Raw genomic sequence first — 19,425 nt, forward strand, 5'->3', positions numbered from 1 at the left:
TTAATTTTGTCCACCCCAGTCCAACACCGGCTCCTCCACATCAGAACTAGAGCAGTGTTGCATTGAAACTATTACATAGTTCAGCCTAACCAATTTGTTCACCCTTTACCCTTCACCTAATCAAAGTTTCTCCTACATTTTGGGTGAGAATGCACGACACTTAAATGAGAAACCGGAAGTGGAAAACTGCAATTAATTGTGACGCATTTACATTCGTGTGAACGTCTCAGTGTTTATTACTGTCGACTTTTTTGGGGGGGAGGAAAAAAAATCAGGTTAAAACAGATGCTTGCAAACGGCCACGTTAGAGTAGCGACATAAAACATGTAAATTCGAGTTAAATTGAAACATAACTGGTCTCACTCCACCCACTGGCTCTCCACTGCAAAATGTTTTGAAAAGCCAGGGGGTTGAGGCATTCTCCTTTTTAAAGTCAAAACACAAACAACCTTCATTCTCCCAAATGTCGGATCATTTTCAGTGTGAAAGTAATTACATAATGAATGCACAAAACATTGTTCCAGATCAAATTCTAGCCGATCGGTTATTAACAACCCAACATCTTGGACGCCCTACTACCTCCACTTGGATTTTGTTTTATAGGAAAACTGTGCACTTCATCGACCCGAAGTCGCTTGGTCAGAGTAAATATCAGTCGAAATCGAAAGTTTTAAACTTCCAAATTACAGTTTTAACAACTGGAGCTTAAATTTATTGGATCATTGGATAGATCTGAAAACAGAGAGCTGTGTAAGTTTGTCTCCTGATTAAAGCTGTTCCACAAACAGCTCGATCACAACCCAGGTTACTCATGAATTGCGTAACTTTTTCGCCAAAACAGACCTCTCCCCCACACAGTAAATAATTAACAACGAGATACCAGCACTCTCACAACAGTCAGTTCGTGTCCAGTTTTATTTCACTAAATTCTTATTAATGCTCCGCTTGGTTTATAGGGGAAAAAAGGAATAAGAGAGCGCGGCGGTTTGATCTTTGCCTTATTTGAGTTATATACATTCAAGAAACACACCCTAGACTTTACTGCTTCAGGCGTTTCAGAATCGAGGACAGAAACACCGGTTTGAGCCTCACTCAGGTATGGGCGGATGCCGAGAGGGTGTAACTGTGTCGCGCCCTCAAATTTCAAGGCGGAGTTTCTGCAGCCAAAGGGGAATTTTTCCTGCGATTTGCTCGCAGTGTTGCGGGAAGGTGTGGAGGTGCTGGGCTTCCCCGTCGTCCTGAGCCAAAGGCTGGATTTTTGTTTTAACTTCTATCCCTGTCTCTACAGTCGCGGCTGGACCTGAGGGGTGCTGCAGAGGGTTGGTTAGCTAACAGCGGCAGAGGAGGAGGGGGGGGATGAGTCTGCACGGTTCTCAGACGGCGCTGAATCGCCGCTCGGTGACTGACCGACACTACACCTTCCGATCGTCCGGTGACTATTCCACCCGCAGCGACGGGGCAGGCGATGTCTTCACGTCTCCGATCCACCTGCAGTACGGAGCTGGCGGGGGTGACCTCCACCTGTCTGGGCAACATCCATACGGTCTGGGCTCAGGGACTGGCGGTGGTAGTGAACTGCTCGGGACCACCACCACCACCCGAATGACATATTCCTCCAAGAACCCCCGGATCTCCGAGTCCAGAAGCTACAACATGGTCGAGACAGCTCCGTACTCCAGGTAAAGACAAAATGAATTACTCTTCCTTCCTGAGCGATTTAACCAACTTTGTGGTGAAGTTTTGGATTTTTTTTTAAAGTGCGTGCCATCTTGTTTGTTTTTAATGCTGCGGGTAGAGAAAAAAAATGAAAATGAACTGTGTTGAGAGAAGTAGGAAGTACATTATTTACTGCTTCAAAATGGACACCGGGGGTTGAGAGAGCCTCACCTGTAACTGGGCGTGTCCAACTTTATAAAATCATGAGGGGCATAGATAAGGTGAATAGCCAAGGTCTTTTCCTTGGGGTAGGAGAGTCTAAAACTAGAGGCCATGGGGTTAAGATAGGAGGTGAAAGATTTGAGGTACCTAAGGAGCAATCTTTTCACACAGAGGGCGGTGTGTGTATGGAATGAGCTGCTAGAGGAGGTGGTGGAGGATGGTGCAATTACAACATTTAAAGGACATCTGGATGAGTGCATAAATAGGAAGAGTTTAGAGGGATAGGAACCAAATGCTGGCAAATGGGACTAGATTAATATAGGATATTTGGTTGGTGTGGACAAGTTGAACTGAAGGGTCTGTTACTGTTGCATAGCTCTCTCTATGACTGGTCAAACTTTATTGTATACTTTTGTAAAGTGATGCATTTTCATAAATAAGCTCTATAGAGTGGGGATTTTGGTTTGTTCTGGATAATGTCTATCCTTCAGCTCTCACCAGTAAAACTTTATCTAATGATGATATTCCCTACAGTGTGGAAATGGGCCCTTCGGACCAACAGGTCCACACTGACTCTCCAAAGAGTAATCCACCCAGACCCATTTCCCTCTGACAAATGCACCTAACTCTGGGCAATTTAGCATGGCTAGTTCACCTGACCTGCACATCTTTGGACTGTGAGAGGGAACCGGAGCACCCAGAGGAATCCCACACAGACAGTCGCCCATGGTGGGAATCAAACGCAGGTCCCTGGCACTGAGGCAGCATGTAACCACTGTGCCACCCCTGATGATCACAGGATGATTTATAAGACTATGCCATATGCTAATGAGCTGTTTGTTCCCTGTATTAGGACAGTAACTATGCTTCAAAAGGAGTTCATTGGCTATAAATACTTTCAGATATTTTAAAGTGGGAAGGTTAATTTAATTACCGTGACATTGTCTGTCATTACCCTACTGCAGCTCATCTGCAGGAACCATGTCTTTCTTCCCTGTGGGCTCATGACTGTTGCCTTCTCTCTTTCACAAACATAAACCTGCGCTCATCCAAAACCATGTTGCCTGTATCCTGAATTGCACTAATGTCATTCATCTGTGATTCTGGTGCCTGCAGACCTTTTAGGCTCCGATTTGGCAATAGCTTAACTTTAAAATTTAAATTTAGTTTTAAGTCCCTCCATGGTTTTACCACACCCAATCTGTCTAATCTCCTCCCTTACAATCTTCGAGATCTTTGCACGCCTCCAGTTTTGGCACCTTGCATATCCTTTATTGTAATGCTTCAACCACTGATGCCAGTACATTCCACTGTCTAGGTCCTAATATCTACAATTTCATTCATAGGCTCTCTTTCTGTCTCCTTTTCTCTGTTTTTTAACAATGTCCCTCTGATTCTACCTCCTAAGATGCTTTGATTACTTGCCATAAACTCCATTGTGAGTTGGTGTCAAAGCTTCATAACTCTTCTATGCAGTGTTCAGAAATGTTAAAGGGACAATATAAATATTCTGGTGTTTCATTCTCCTTACTCATTCTTTCACATTTTGTGTGTGGAGGGAAGACAGCATAGAAATCATAGAACCCCTGCAGTGTGGAAACAGGCTGTTAAGCCCAACAAGTCCACACCGACCTTCGAAGAGTAATTCATTCCTTTGCCCTATTATTCGACATTTACCCTGACTAATGCGCCTATCATACACATCCCTGAACTCACTGGGCAATTTAACATGGCCAATTCATCTAACTTACACATCTTTGGATTGTGTAAGGAAACCAGAGCATCCAGAGGAAACCCATGCAGACATGGGGCAAGTATGCACCCAGACTGAAATCGAACCCGGGTGCCTGGCACTGAGGCAGCAGTGCTAACCACTGAGCCAACCTCAAATGAGATGATGCGATGAGAACTGTAACTTACTGACACATATTTAAAATCTACCTAAAAGCTGCATGTTCTGAACAATTTTTGCTCAAATGAATAAACAACTGTTGACTATCGAGAGGAAGGCATTTCCTTTTTCTTTTACAATTCTTTTCCTCACTTCCTGCCGTGAACCCAATGGTGAGAGTAAAACGATTAGTCAGAAATCTCGTGTGCTTGTGATCTTCCAAGATCTTCCAACCTATTGCCACACTCGTCCTCGTCCTCGTCCATGTCCACGTCCACTACTGTGAACTGAAAGTGTCATTATCCCTGAATTCACTTTATGTTGTTTGAGTGGCTGATTGTGAAATGTTTAATTTTCTCAGTTCAAATATGGTTAGGTGTGCTGTTTACGTCATGTACCTTTTTCCGAACAATTGCATTCAACCTTTTGTCGTAGCACTTTGAATCGCTGATCTAAATATTTCCAACATTCAAACTGTTTTGTGGCATATGAGAGTTGAAATGTATGAACATGTAAGGGAAACAACAACAACTTATATTTGCACAGCCTCTCTACTGTAATAAAATGTCACAAGGTGTTTCACAGAAGTATTATAAAGCCCAAAAAAGGTAAGCCAAGAGACTTTAAGGGAGATGTTCATAAGCTTGATCTGATGTAGATCTTTTTAAAGGAAAAAAGTGAGGTGGTTTGAAGGAATTTCCAAGCTCAAAACCTTAACAACTGAAGGTGTGCTAATTCAAATTAAGGATGCTCATGAGTATCTGATATGAACATTATTGAGGTTAGAGGGTGAGGTCATGAATGGATCTGAAATTGAGGATGAAACATTTTTTAAAATTGACTTTCATTGATGAAACCTCTCAATGTAGTCGAGTGAGCACGGAGTTGACTAGTGAATGAAACTTTTTATGCAAATTCAAACATGGGCAGATGTGTTTTAATTGACTTCTGGTTTTGAGTGGAGGGGAGAACAGAATATGGAACACCAGCCAAGGGTGTATTGGAATGGTCAAGCTGAGAAGTAGGAAAGATTGGGAAGAGAGTTCCAGCAGCAGAGGAGCTGAGGCGTGGACAAGGCCCAGCAATGCTACAGAAGTGGTGACAGGTAGTCCTGCAGATGATGTGAATGTCTTCCCCAGCATTTTATCGTGGGTCAAACATGATATTGAGGTCGAATTTTTTCTGGTTCAGTGTCATCTTTACCAGAGTAAGGGGTGGAGTCAGTGACTAGGTTGTGAAATCTCTGCTGGGCACTGCAGCCAATTTCTTCACTCTTCCCAATATTTGCTTGAATAGAAAATTCCTTCAATCATTACTGGCTGTGAAATAAGGAATCTGACTTTTCAGAGTATACAAATTGATTAGATTAGATTAGATTAGATTAGATTCCCTACAGTGTGGAAACAGGCCCTTCGACCCAACCAGTCCACACCAACCCTTGGAAGAGTAACCCACTCAGACCCATTTCCCTCTTACTAATGCCTCTAACACAATGGGCAATTTAGCATAGCCAATCCACCTAACCTGCGCATCTTTGGGCTGTGGGAGGAAACCAAAGCACCCGGAGGAAACCCACACCATTGAGAGAAATAATGTGAACCAAGTGATGTTAGCTTGAATATGGTAAATAATATTCTTATATTTGAGGGACAACACGTAGACGAAAGGGTGCAGTGGTGATGAGAATTGATGTTAACATTAGAGATTATGATATGTGAATATGAAGGTAAGCTATTGAGTGATACTGACCTCATTTAGTGCAGTCCCACACAGTTGGATAATGGTGGAGAGGTTTTGGAGAAGGAGGATGTGGTCAGTTGTGTTGAAAGTTGCAGACAGCTTGAGACTGATCAGACTGTTTGACCATGATCAAGTTAAAGCAGGATATTGTTTATGACTTTGAAAGCAGTTTTAGTAAAATAAAAGTTGGAAACTTTCAAGAGGTGATCACACATGAGAGCAGAAAAGAAGGTAGAAAGGAGGTAAAATTGTTCGTCCTTTTTAACAAAAGGATAATTTAAAGCAGATTTAGCTTGGGGACCTGTGGCAGTACCAGAAGAAAGAGAAGCTTGAGATAGCCAACACTAGAGCCAAAAAGGAAATTGGGTGGTCAATGCTTTGGCAGTAGGCTCACTGGTGGGTCTTGTGGACAAGAAGAGCTCAGAGTGGGCATCGTGGGTGAAGGTAGTGGAGAGGTATGGAATAGAGTGTTAGGTGACAAAAAGCAGCAGATAGGACGATCTCAATCTGTGACCAACATGCCCATGGACTCCTTTCAATTGCACTTGGTGGAGACAAGGGTGGAATAGACTAAAGTCAAAAAATATGGTGCTGGAAAAGTACAGCTGGTCACGCAGCATCCAAGGAGCAGAAGAGTTGACATTTCGAGCATAAGCTATTCATCAGGAATGTCATGAAGAGCTTATGCTCAACATCAGCTCTCCTACGCCTCAGATGCTTCTTCACCGGCTGTCCTTTTCCAGCTTCACACGTTTTGACTCTGATCTCCAGCATCTGCAGTCCTCACTTTCTCCCTGGATTAGACTGGTGAAAGGTTTAAGTAGATGATTTGCTGTTGAGAAAAGGACCTAGGTTTTTCTTTATTTCAGGATCATCCTGAAGTATAATGAGCAATTTCAATGGGGTGCTGACATCTAACCTGATCTAGTAATGAATGGCTATACCCATTGTCCACCCTATCTATATCCCTGTCCTTATGGAGCACAGCAGTCAGAGGGAGTGAGAGAGAGTACAACGATTTCACTAAGAATTGGAGCATCAATTTTGAAGGTGATGGTATGTTAGATGCAGCGAAGTTTATTTTTGAGACTGAGGCTAGACAGTTGTATTTTTTAAAAATAATTTTTTGTCAGGTAGATTTAATGCCATGGGCTGGAGTGGGTAGATGAGAGTGGACAATGATCTAATGGAGTGATCAGAAATTGCCTTATCTATGTTTGATATAATGACCGCATTGAGGGGGTGGTGATGAATATAGGCTGTGGTGTTTTACATGGAGGGAGAAATTAAGAAGGCAATGAACTTAGAAGAAAACATGAGTGGAGGTTGAAATTGCTGAGGCTGAGAAACCACTTCAGGCAGAGAATGAAGGATGGAAGCAGTGAAAATATCTTGGTGAGAAAGCTGTAATGGTACATGGGTGCTCATCCGGCAAAGTCCCAAACTTTAAGGGAACAGATCAAGACGTGATCCGATAATGAGTGCAGAGGAGAGAAATGAGCATAGATGTGAAGGCAGGAGTGATGAGGATAAAATGCAATAATTTAAAGATATTCATGTGTACATTAGCACAGTAAAATGATTTTGATAAATGTATTTACATAATGCACACTTTCTTTTCCTTGAAGTAAAATGGACTCACTTAAAAGACAACATAACTGGATTCAATCGATGACAGATGAATGTGCGAACAATCTTAATCGGGCTGAGATTCTGCTCCAAGAGGTAAATTCTTGTTCTGATCAAAAGCTATCATTATTAAGTTATAAGAAGAACTTACATTACAACAAAATGTTATATTCACGCCCCGTCCACTCAATTTAACAAAAATCAAAAATTACTCACAAATGAGCTCTGTGTTTGATCTGGTGCATCACCATGAGGTTTTTTTTTGTGTCCTTAAAACTTTCCAGAGTTATTTTTCGAGAGTTTTTTCAAATAACTGTATTGTTTTCATTTCACCCTCCATAAAGTTTTGAATGTTCTTTTATTAGATCTATAATAATTCAGCCAACCTTCAACTTTACAATTGTTACTATATTCTTTAGAGGTAGAGCAGTCAAAAGCATTCTAAGATGACAGTACAAAACAACAGTACAGAAAATGTCAGCTGTTAGACATCACATCAAATTTGGCTTATCCTTCAAAATAGAAATAAAAATAAATATCATGTATTGTGTATGATAGGTGGTCATTCAGCTATGCAACAAAATACCAAACACCAAGACAAATATCTGTCCCCCAGCTTTTTTAAAAAAAGAACATGTTGATTTAATTAACATTGGCATAATTATAATTAAAGCCACCCAAATAACTTCCTGGGATGTATTCCCAGGAATATCCTCCCTAAGTACAGCTGTAATGCTATCCCTTATCAGAAATGCCACTCTCCCTCCTCTCTTGTCTCCCCTTTGTATCCTTCCTATTGCATTTGTATCCTGCAACATTAAACTGCTAGTCCTGTCCATCTTTTGAGCCACGTCTCTGTAATTGCTATGATATCCTAGTCCAATGTGCCTAACCATGCCCTGAGTTCATCTACCTTTCCCTGTTAGGCCTCTTGCATTGAACTAAATTCAGTTTAGTTTATCAGTCCGACCTTGTTCTCTGCTTTGTTCCTGCCTTCCCTGACTGTTTGACTTGCTCCTTTTTCAAATAGACAGTCAAGCGCAATTAGGAAGGCAAATGTATGTTGTCCTTCATTGCAAGATGATTTGCATTCAAAAGTCACGATGTCATACAGCAGTTATATGGGGCCATGCTGAACTGCCTGCAATTTTGGTCTCACTACTTGAGAGGATATACAACTATATAGGGAATACAGTGGGGCTTCGAGGCTGATACTGGAAATGGCAGCACTATCCTGTGAGGAAAGATGGGTTCACCTAGGCCTGTATTCACTAGAGCTTACAGGATGAGAGGTAATCTCATTGAAACATAAACTTCTAACAGAGTTGGACAGATCAGACACAGGAAGGATGTTTTCCCTGGTTGGTGAGTCCAGTTTCAGGGCCCACACTTCTAGGTTACTGGGTAGACCATTTAGCAATACAGTAATAAGGAAACATATTTTGGTAGAGTAGTGAACTTGTGGAATTCTTTGTCTGTGGCAGCCATGTCACTAAATGTATTCAAGAAATAGATTATCGCTTTTTCATATTTTAGGTTTTCAAGGCATTAAATAGTATGGGCAGAAAGTGGGAATATGGTATCAAGATAGAGGATGAGCTGTGATCATATTGAATGGTACATCATGCTTAAAGGGCCTTCTGTTCCTAGTATCTATATTTCTATGTATTCCATGGACGCAATCACCTAGAGGAAGACCTTGAATGTAAGATCCTTCTCCACTCAGCCTGGGTAAAACCCATCAACATCTTCTCTCCAAACCCCCCCTCTCACTGTATGCCATTGTAACCATCTTCCAGTAAGTCTCATGTTCCACCATTATCACTACTGCTTGCAACTTTTCCACTCTGTCTCATGCAACTCAACACCACTAATTTCTGCATGCCCTCTGCACTTAGGACACCTCCCCACCTGCACCAAAAGTAACAACTGTGCCACCCACTTTCAACCTCTGTCCGTCTCTGATTGTTCTGATGGTGCACTGCCCATCATTCAGCTTCTCGCCTGGTGACTCTGACCACATCAAGAAAGCCTGGACTGGTATCAGAATCTGCCCGGGAGCTGCTGAGCAAAGGCAATGCTCCTTGACCTAACCAATGTCTCTGGCAACCATGACATGCTTCCTGCCTTTGTGTCTGTGCTAAATGGCAAAGCAAGGCTATATTAATGAGTCTGGTGTATCTGGCTGAACAGATAAAATACACAGAGGCAAGGCATGCAAGGAACGGATGTTGTGATCACCCCAGAGATGTAACACAGTTCAGACCACAATCTCGGTGTTCCCGAGCACAGTGTCCTTTTTGTAGCATTGTAACATTAGATGCCATTGCAGCATTAAAGTGCAGCAGCATCCTGTAAGTGGAATAGAGATGTACATGAGCAACATCCCCTCTCTTTCCAATATGTGGACCTCTGAAATTTATGAATGGTCATGCCTTCTGGAAGAAGAGGCAAATGGATCAGGAAATGAAGTGGAGTGTATGAAATTTTCCAGCTGTGCAGCTTAGAGGGAATATCAGCCATGTGGGTTCTGTGAGGTTGGCATGTGTCAGATGTTCATGGTTATGGAATCCATGGAATGGCCTGTGCTCATGGGGTTTACCGTTAGACTTTGGTGCCCAGTATCCCAACATGGATGGTGATTGAAGCAAGCATTGAGCTGAATCCTTCAGGTGCTGTCTCTGGTCTTGACTTGTTTGACAACTTTGATACGAAGGGAGGTTGAATATTAATGGGAGATTTGTGACTCGTACAAGTGCTAATCCCTGTCAAATGATATCTGTGCAGACCCCTTGTTGAAAGTGTAAACAATGGACTGCGATAATCTTGGCATTGAGAGGGGTCTCTCTGCAATTGTCGGCTGATTGTGCAATGCATCTTGTCATAGACCACATCATTCAGACTCCTCTGAGATTCTGCCCATTGTGTGTGTGGGAAGCTAATCAATAAAATGTTTGTAGCCTGATTTGTGCCCTGGAAAATAAATTTCTACTTCAGTGCTATATCAAATTTTCTGCTGTGTGAAATATTGTCTCTCTATATAAGATTGTCATCCAGCATAGAAACTGACCCTTTCATCCAACTATTCCGTGTTGCCAAACCAAACAAGTCTGACTTTTTTGTTTGGCCCATGTTCCTCCAAACCGTTCCTATTCATATAGTTATCCAAATGTCTTTAATGTGTGTTAGCTACCTGCATCCACCACCATCTCTGGCAATCCATTCCACATATAAACATCTCTTTTTTTTTAAAGAAACGTTTGCCCCAGATGTCCTCTTTAAATATTTCTCCTCTCACCTTAAAAATATACCCCCTAGTTTTGAACTCCTGATTCTGTCAGTCCAATCAAAGAGCTGGCATCTGTGAAACCTCAGCAGTGCCAAAAGGGAAGGTGGGTGCTGATGAGAGAGGGGGTGTATCCTCTAGCTCCAACAGGTAAGTAAATGAGAATGAAATGTTGAGGGTCAGATGGGAAACCCCTGGTGACTGGATTACTGGGGCTATAGGACAGCATTACCTGCATACAGCCCTCTCCCTGGCCCATGACTTTGATTCTCCACATCCATTTCTCTCACTTGCTGTTGCAAGGGGTGGGAGGTATGGCAAATGCCTCCCTTAATCTGGTCACCACTCTTTTATGGGGGGGGGGATCCAGTCAAACCACCAGAAAAACATTGGTAGTTTGTAAATTGGTCTTTAAATATGAAAACTGACAACCTTTTTTTTTCAGACAGATTTTAACATTTGACCTCGCTACTGGCAAAACGCTCTGATAACAGAACTACACAGGGAGCTTTCCTTGCATGACTATCCATTGTTTTACTACTCATCCCATTATCCTGTCTCCCAGCTCACCATCCAGAATCTAGTAAAACTCTGCTTATATCGTTTGCTCAACTTTCGCTTTTGGTATTCCTGCAATGGGTCATTGGTTAAGAATGAGCAACTGGGTTATGGAGAGCAGGATTCCTTTTTGTAAACCATCTTCCTTAGTGTGTGGGAATTACTGCAGGGCTGGCTTTTATTGTCTACCTATAGTTTTCATCTGTTTTCTAGAGCTGCTACAGCCATACAATGTTGGTGCTCATGCAGGGCTACTTGGTGAGAAGTTCCAATATTTTGACTTGTATTGTTATTCTTGCATTACTATCATGTCCAATTTCCTAAGAGAACTTGGATATCATGGTTTTCCTTGGCATCTACTTGCATTCCCCTTCTAGTGCAGAATCATCCAACACCTTTTAGATCTGATTTCTAAACCTGAGTGATTAGTCACATTCAGTAAATATAAGTTGGACATCTTGGGCTAGAAGTTGTCATATGTCAGTGTTTGGGCATGAAATTTATTTTAGCCTGCAGTCAGTTACGCAACAGTCACATTATTGATCTTTACGGTTTAGTGGCATCTCTGATGGCCATCTCAAAATGGTGTTAGATCAATTTTAAAGCATAAGGAACGATTCTGCACCTGCTTCACATATCTGTTACATAAAATGTGTAAAAACAAATAAAGATGGAGTATGTGTTGTGTTTGTTGTGACAAGTTATTCCAGTTCTGCAGTGATCACAACAACAGTCCTTTTATAGGGACTGCTAAAAGGTACAGAACAAACAAAGGAAAGGACTCGCTCAACAGCATTGCTGTGAGTCCTTAACTGATGGTTTTCCCATACAAGTTCGTTCCTATTCTCGGTCATATCTTACAGAATTAGCTCATTGTCCATTCGATCCACAATGCTGGATGCATAACCACTTGAAGTGAGGTATGTTTCTCCCGGAGAATAATCATAATTCCCTCATTCTGTTTTCATTTTAAGATATTCCTCTTGCTGATAAGCAAAGCTCAGGTTGCAAACTCCGCAAAATCCCAAGTGAAGTACTGGGGGGAGGTGGTGTTGGACAGTAGCCCAGGCATTGTTTATGGGGCTTGTTATCTTTACGAAGAACCAAGGATATGGAGGAACTGCTGCCTGGCGTGAGCACCCGTTATTTGAAGCTTGTAATCCTTATGATCCAGTTATTGCCATTACTGGGCAGTTCAGATCCCAGAATGAATTGTGGCTTAATAGCTTATATTTTCTTCTTCAAATAAGTGGTTTCTGACTAAAGCACAAGTACACCATGCTGCAGATTTGGTTTTAACAACAAAACATAAGTTTATTTTGCAGAACAAAAAATCAAAAAACCAAACTTCTTACATATGATATATTTCAAAGGTCCAAACTCTGTATTATGTTATCCTAAAATGTATATGAATCTCACACTTCTGCATCCACCAAAGAACAAAAATATATCTTTGTTTTCATTATCTATTTCAGATTATCTTAACACTATTTCTATATTATATTAATGGTAGTAACATAGTAAAGGGAGTTACACAGCAACCATATTTTATGTAAGTTCATGGACACCACAACATTTGGTTAATAGTGAATAGATTGCCCACTAAGCATTTTCTTTTCCAGGCATGTGAATGATTTTTAAATTATAGTAAATTATATTAAAAGATATAAAAATCACACACCTTGCAATACACAGTATAAACCAGGCCAATTATTAGCCACCACGGTAGATGGAACTTAATCCTACAGTTATTGCCTCCCACCTGGTTACTATTACCCTTCACTTGCCTGACATTGAGAGTCACTTGAAACTGCATTTTCTTGGCTTCTACTGAGCCACCTCGCTGCAGTGAATGACTGATATCAGGGGAGTTGATAGTAGAGAGCATAGAAATGTTGGGGTCACACAGTCAACATTTTGTTACGATGGAGGATGCTAATACAATCCCAATAGTAACAGATAATGCAGAGATTATGGAAAGAGGAACTTAGAACAACCATCATCACTAGGGGGGAAAAGTACTGAGCAAACTATTGAGGTTGAAGGCAGACAAGTCCGCAGGCTGATGGCCCACATCCTAGGGCCTGAAAGGAAGGGGCAGCAGAGATATTGGATCCATTGGTTATAATATTCCAAAATTCTCTACATGCAGGAAATATTGCAATGGATGGGGAAATAGTAATATAATGTCCTTATTCAAAAATGGATGGAGGCATAAAGCGGGAAACTATAGACCAGTTAGTTTGATGAGCCATTGGGAAATTGTTAGAATGGATTATGGAAGTAATAACAGATCGTATGGATAGTCAAAATACAGTCCATCAGAGACCTTGATATTATGAAGGCTAAATCATGTTTGGCTAATTTGCTTGTTTTGCAAAGTGAATTAGGGGATGTTGTAGAGATAGTATATCTGTATTTCCGGGATGCATTTGATAAGGTGCTGCTCAAATGGTCAATATACAAGTTAAGATCACATGGAGTTAGGGGTAATTTATTAGCTTGGATAGAGGATTGGCTAACCAACAGAAAATAAAGTTAAGATAAATGAATCTTTTTCTGATTGGTAAGATGTAACTACAGGTAGTGGAGTACTAGATTATTCAGTCCTTTGGTTGCAACTATTTACCACCTACATTAATGACTTGGATATACAGGTAGAAAGTGGAATAACTCTACAAAGATTGGTATCCCATCACTAAGTCACCCTCTTATCTACATGTGCTTAGTACTTTACACTTGACTGGCTCCCTCAGAGCTAGTTCTCGGAGTAAACCGAACCTGTAACACTCCTGTTATATATCTGTCAGCCAGGGCTCCCTAATTGGTGGACTAGATTAACAGTCCTAACTAGGAAACTCCTATTCTAAGAGGTCCACCTGACTGACCTCATTATAACCACTACAGAAAGTAGTATTGCCAAATTTGCATATGACACTAACCTAGATGGGCAAGTAAGTTGCAATGAAGAAATAAGAAATTCATAAATAGATAGGTTAGGTGAATGGACCATCTAGAAATGAGTCAGTCTTATGAAGAGAGATTGAGCAGTTTCTGCCTATACTGTGCTGGAGTTCAGAAGAATGAGAGGAGATCTGTTTGAGTTATATGAGATGCCAAAAGGGGATTGACAAAGTAGTTACAGACAGGATGTTTCCTTATGTGGGATGCTCTAAAATGAGACATCATAGTTTTCGTATAAGGGGTAGCAGATTTAAAATGGAAATGAGAAATGACTTCTCTCAAAGGGTTGCGAACTGTAGAATTCACTGTCCAAAAGAGTGGTGGATGCCAGGAAATTGAATAAGTTTAAGGAAAATAAGACAGATTTTTAAAATTAGTAATGGGATGAAGCGTTAATGAAGGTGCAGTTGAAGCCAAAATGAGGTCAGCTGTGATCATATTAAATGGTGGAGCATGTTCAAGGGCCTGAATTGCCTGCTGCTGTTCCTGCTCCTAGTTCTTGTGTATTTGTATTCCCCTAATTCAGGATACAGTCAAGAATTTGTGCAACATCTAAAAACTGCACAAAATACATCATGTGTTTAAATAACATTAGTTTGAGTTCCTAGTTTAACTGAAGCAGTAAAATGTCATCTTCAGATATTCAAATAATTATTTGCAAAATGATAACGCGTTGGCCCAGTGTGAATTAGAGTTGTGCATTAGGACCACCTGGAGATCCCCACAGGGCTGACTCTGTGGAAATTGAAATTTCCTTGGGAAATTGACGTGTTTAGAAACCACCAAAAACATCCCCAACTCCAGGTAGAGAGTTAGAGTTTTTGGAGGGCTCTGACTGAGTAGAGCTTAATAGTTATCCACAAAACCTGCTGTTAAACTGTTAGGTTGGACTCTACTTCTCTATGTGCAAACATTACACCCACCTACGCCCCACACACTATATTAACAAAGGGAGATCCAATTAAAAGGTAGACTTAGAGTCATAGAGATGTACAGCACGGAAACACACCCTTCGGTCCAACTTGTCCATGCTGACCAGAAATCCCAACCCAATCTAGTCCCATCTGCCAGCGCCCGGCCCATATCCCTCCAAACCCTTCCTATTCATATACCCACGTAGATGCCTTTTAAATGTTGCAATTGTACTAGCCTCCACCACTCCCTCTGGCAGCTCATTCCATACACACACCACCCTCTGCATGAAAATGTTGCCCCTTAGGTCCCTTTTATATCTTTCCCCTCTCATCCTAAACAATAATGTCGTGATAGAACCCAAATAGACTTTGAGGTCATAATGATTGATACACAATATCAGGACAGTTTTACAGACCAAGACAGATTTAACTGTACAGAGTATAAGAAAGATCATGGACATGAACCTTTTAAAAAGGATTCTCTTTAGCTAGGGTCCAATATTTAGTTTTGAATTAACACTAATTATCTCAGTTCTGTATCTTGTTATGCTGCTACATCATATTGTTAGAATGTTTACTGGTATTCTGAACTGCTCAAAAGATCTTACTCCATCCCTCGGAGAGTCTTCTAGTTCTGGACTCCCCCACCCCAGGGAAAAGACCTTGTCTATTTACCCTATCCATGCCCCTCATGATTTGATAAACCTCTATAACGTCACCCCTCAGCCTCCGACACTCCAGGGAAAACAGCTCTAGCCTATTCAACCTCTCCCTATAGCTCAAAGCCTCTAACCCTGGCAACATCCTTGTAAATTTCTTCTGAACCCTTTCAAGTTTCACAACATCTTGTCAATAGGAAGGAGACCAGAATTGCATGCAGTATTCTACTTCACTTGGCTGATTAGAATTTCTGGGCCACGTTTTATGAACTGTGAACACAACTACAGTTGCAGTGGAGTAGAATTTTCCTTGGTTTAAACTTTCAGAAGTTCAATTTTCTTTCTCACGCTATTTCATTTACAGGATTTGGATGCTTTTGATGTTGGGCTGCATGGAAGACACAGAATAGAAATTGATGAATTGTTGAAAGTGGCTGGGGAGCAACTGGCTATAATTGAAGGCTATGCTAATGATTTAAAACGCAGTGGGAAACCTTATGAATCAATCCAAAAAAGGTAAGGAAAACTGTTTTGAGTTAAAAACTGATATATATTGGAAATCTTGTTCAGTCAGACAAGGATGTGCTGTTTGCAGCCTTGTGCCCTACTCCACTATTCTCTGATCATGGTGGAGTTCTATGTGTCATTCCAAACCTGTTAAAATGTTCACAAAAATCTTAAATCTCAGTTTTGAATCTTGTGATGTATAACAGAAAACGTTGTCTAGACAAAGCAAAACTTGGGACTTATTATGTAGAATTTTATGATCTCTCGCAGGCTGTTTTGAAGGTGATGGGAGGGGATGATAGTTTGTAAAATACAGCGTGTGTGTTAACTGCTCATTCCTGACCTGTCTCCCATTTTAAGAACGAGAAACTGGTATGACTGGGCTAACAATTATTGCACCTCCAATTGGCCAGCAGCATTCTAAGGCAGGAGTTTCCCCCAAAAGGGGGATGGAAATCTAATCCTTATGCAAGTAAAGCCACATTGTCCATCCGCCAACGTTTTGGGCAATGAGACAGGAAACCCTTTTCACTATGCAAAAAATATATTGAAGACTTAAAGTTTGAGGTTCAAAAGAAGTAATTTATTTTGCATTGATTGAAATAAAATGATCCTTTAATACACTGTCTTTAAAAAAACTGATATAGATATCCCCCGCTTTCCCAAAGTAGAACATTCCTATGAAACATTTTGTAAACCAAAATGGCGTAAAACAAAGAAGCATTAATTTATATTGGAAAAGTTTTGCCATTTTTCGTAAAAGCAAAAATACTCTTTGGATTGCTTTTGTTTAGCAAAAAAAGGTACCAATGTAGGTCTTTCAAAGAAGCCAAGTGGCGTAAAACAAACTTTTGAAAAGTGGGGGATACCTAGTCACTGTTTCAAAGTGTGACAAGTCAGAGTGTAGGTGTTTGATTTAGCACAAACTTCAGTAGCCCAACACACTGTAATGAACCAAAATACTGATAGTTAAGTGAATGCCAAGCAACAGGAAGAGAAAATGTTATGCTATAACTTTAGGAAGATGACCTTTGACATACTTCATTTTGTGAAACAAATCCTACATTATAAGTAGGTGATTTATTAGTATTAAAGGAGAAATTGCACTGGAAAGATTTCAATGCATACTATGTTTTTAATAAATAAACTAGTTCCTATCTCCTTGTTGGTCCTCCTCTCTCTGTCCCTACCTTACTTTCTTTATCCCTTTTTGCCATTACTGTTAATGGTTGTTATCCAATGGGCTACTTATATCAATGTAAGAACTAAGTGCAGCCCCTGGAGCCTGCTCTGTCATTTAACATCATCATGGTTTATCTCATCCTGACATCAACTCCACTTTCTTGCTCATTCCCCACAACTCTTCAACCTGTTGCTTGTGTCCCCGTGTCCACCACAGTATAGCATAGTGACTTCCACAGACTCTCGACCCTTTTGAGAGAAGTAAATTGTCCTCATTTCAGTTTAAGTCAGCCACTCCATGACCTAAAACTTTTGAGGTTTTATCCCAAATTGCCCCACAAGTGGAAACATCTTCTCTGTCTGCTTCATCAATTTCTTTTAGCATCTTTTATACCTTAAGTAACCACCTTTATTATCGTAAATAGCTCAATAATGAATCTGAATGATAAAACTTTGAAATTTTGAAAGCTATTTCTTCATAAAAGTTTTGCCCAATAATGAATGCTGTCGTGATAGAACCCAAATAGACTTTGAGGTCATAATGATTGATACACAATATCAGGACAGTTTTAAAGACCAAGACAGATTTAACTGTACAGAATATAAGAAAGATCATGGACGTGAACCTTTTAAAAAGGGTTCTCTTTAGCTAGGGTCCAATATTTAGTTTTGAATTAACACTAATTATCTCAGTTCTGTATCTTGTTATGCTGCTACATCATATTGTTAGAATGTTCCTGGTATTCTGAACTGCTCAAAAGATCTTACTCCATCCCTCTGAGAGTCTGTTTAAGCTAAGGCAATCATTGTAGGAGAGATCCAATCTGTCAGCTTATCAAATGTTGACTGGTTGGACAGAGTTTAAAAATTCCAACTCAAAAAGCTGCTGGGTGGAGATTTATTTCACATTTTATTTATTAAATTTAGTTGCCAGGACAGGACAATGTTGGATGACCTCAAGTTACTGACATAATCACAAATTAGTTTCAAATCAAAGTAATTATGGAAATCCCAACAATAAGCAGGGTTAACAGAAAATAAACTGGGCCACATTGTTGTTTGTTTAGTTTTTCTAGTGTTGGAAGTTGATCTGCATTGTGATAACATGATTATCTGTTGTTGCCCTGTTTGGGGCCAATTTTAACTCCCCTCACTTAATGAGAATAGAAAACTAGTTTAGATTAAGTCAAATCTACTTATCAGCCTGAGATAACGCCTAGTGATAATTTCCATAAATTTTCAAATCAGCTGAGGCTCCTGCTGCAGTTGAACAAGAGCATAATTTAAATTTATGATCTCATCTTGGTGACAGTGTAGTAACTGGACAACATGGTGATGAGTGAGATTTAAAAGAAATATCAGTTGAGTTTTAGGAGGATGTGTAATTAAGTTATCCTCAATCCTCTCTTTGCTTGGCCCTGCCAGGCAGTCTCTATTATCAACATGTTATCATCTGTTTCCAAACCCCCTTTACTGCTTCATAACGTTTTACACCTAGAAAGCAAAGATGAAAATTTGAATCCACAAAATTGCTGGAATAGTTTAATCCACATAAGATTGATGTAGATAATGCAATTTAAAAGCTAAGAGTGGAGGATCAGTATGATAATTTGTTGGTGTCCTCTTCAGCTATTTACTGATTAGTATTCACTATCTTCAAAACTCTGTGCAGTGTGAATTTCCATCGTAATCAAATGCGTGCCATTTCAAAAGCAATCACTGAGCGAATGGTTGACCGCACCAGGACATTAAGGCCCCAGAGATCCAAAAGATCCTGGGATGAAGGGCTCTCAAGATCAACTAAAGAGCTGTTCAGTTGGTTACATCAGCAGAAGGTAAGTCTAATTGCAGCATTAAAACATTTTGAAATACTTACACAATAATGAAAAGGGGAATTGGCATTTTTGTATTCAAGGTTTTAAATTAGTATTTCTTTTCACAGTTTTCTGTCCTTGCATTATACTACTAATCCCCTAAATTGTAATTTTACTTTTAAAATTTGCACAGAGAATAATGAATAAATCATAATAAATGTTATAGTTATGTTATAACTATATGATATTTGTGTTTACATCAATTAGGTACAAATTGAATATTTTTTTTCCAAAGTGAATATAATGGGAACATCTGAAGATATACAATCATTTATTGTAAGATGATGGGCCATATTCAAGTCCTCATCTCGATACAAAGTGGCTTGAGTGGAAGATACTCATC

At 40.2% G+C, this 19,425-nt stretch overlaps 1 protein-coding gene across 2 annotated transcripts in view; it reads left to right on the forward strand.

The window, feature by feature from the left end:
- The first annotated feature begins 1,155 nt into the window (after window positions 1-1,155).
- dspa (desmoplakin a) overlaps window positions 1,156-19,425 on the forward strand; it is a 68,699-nt gene continuing 50,429 nt past the window's right edge. Inside the window, exons 1-4 of one of the 2 annotated variants that reach the window (XM_072570806.1) lie at window positions 1,156-1,679; window positions 7,138-7,234; window positions 15,884-16,035; window positions 18,881-19,043. In XM_072570806.1, coding sequence (XP_072426907.1) covers window positions 1,357-1,679; window positions 7,138-7,234; window positions 15,884-16,035; window positions 18,881-19,043 — 735 coding nt within the window. In that variant the 5' untranslated portion in view covers window positions 1,156-1,356. The remainder of the gene's footprint in view (window positions 1,680-7,137; window positions 7,235-15,883; window positions 16,036-18,880; window positions 19,044-19,425) is intronic. The other variant, XM_072570807.1, reaches the window with a different exon arrangement.

Source organism: Chiloscyllium punctatum, chromosome 5 (assembly GCF_047496795.1).
Source record: "Chiloscyllium punctatum isolate Juve2018m chromosome 5, sChiPun1.3, whole genome shotgun sequence".
NCBI classification, from domain to species: Eukaryota; Metazoa; Chordata; class Chondrichthyes; order Orectolobiformes; family Hemiscylliidae; genus Chiloscyllium; species Chiloscyllium punctatum.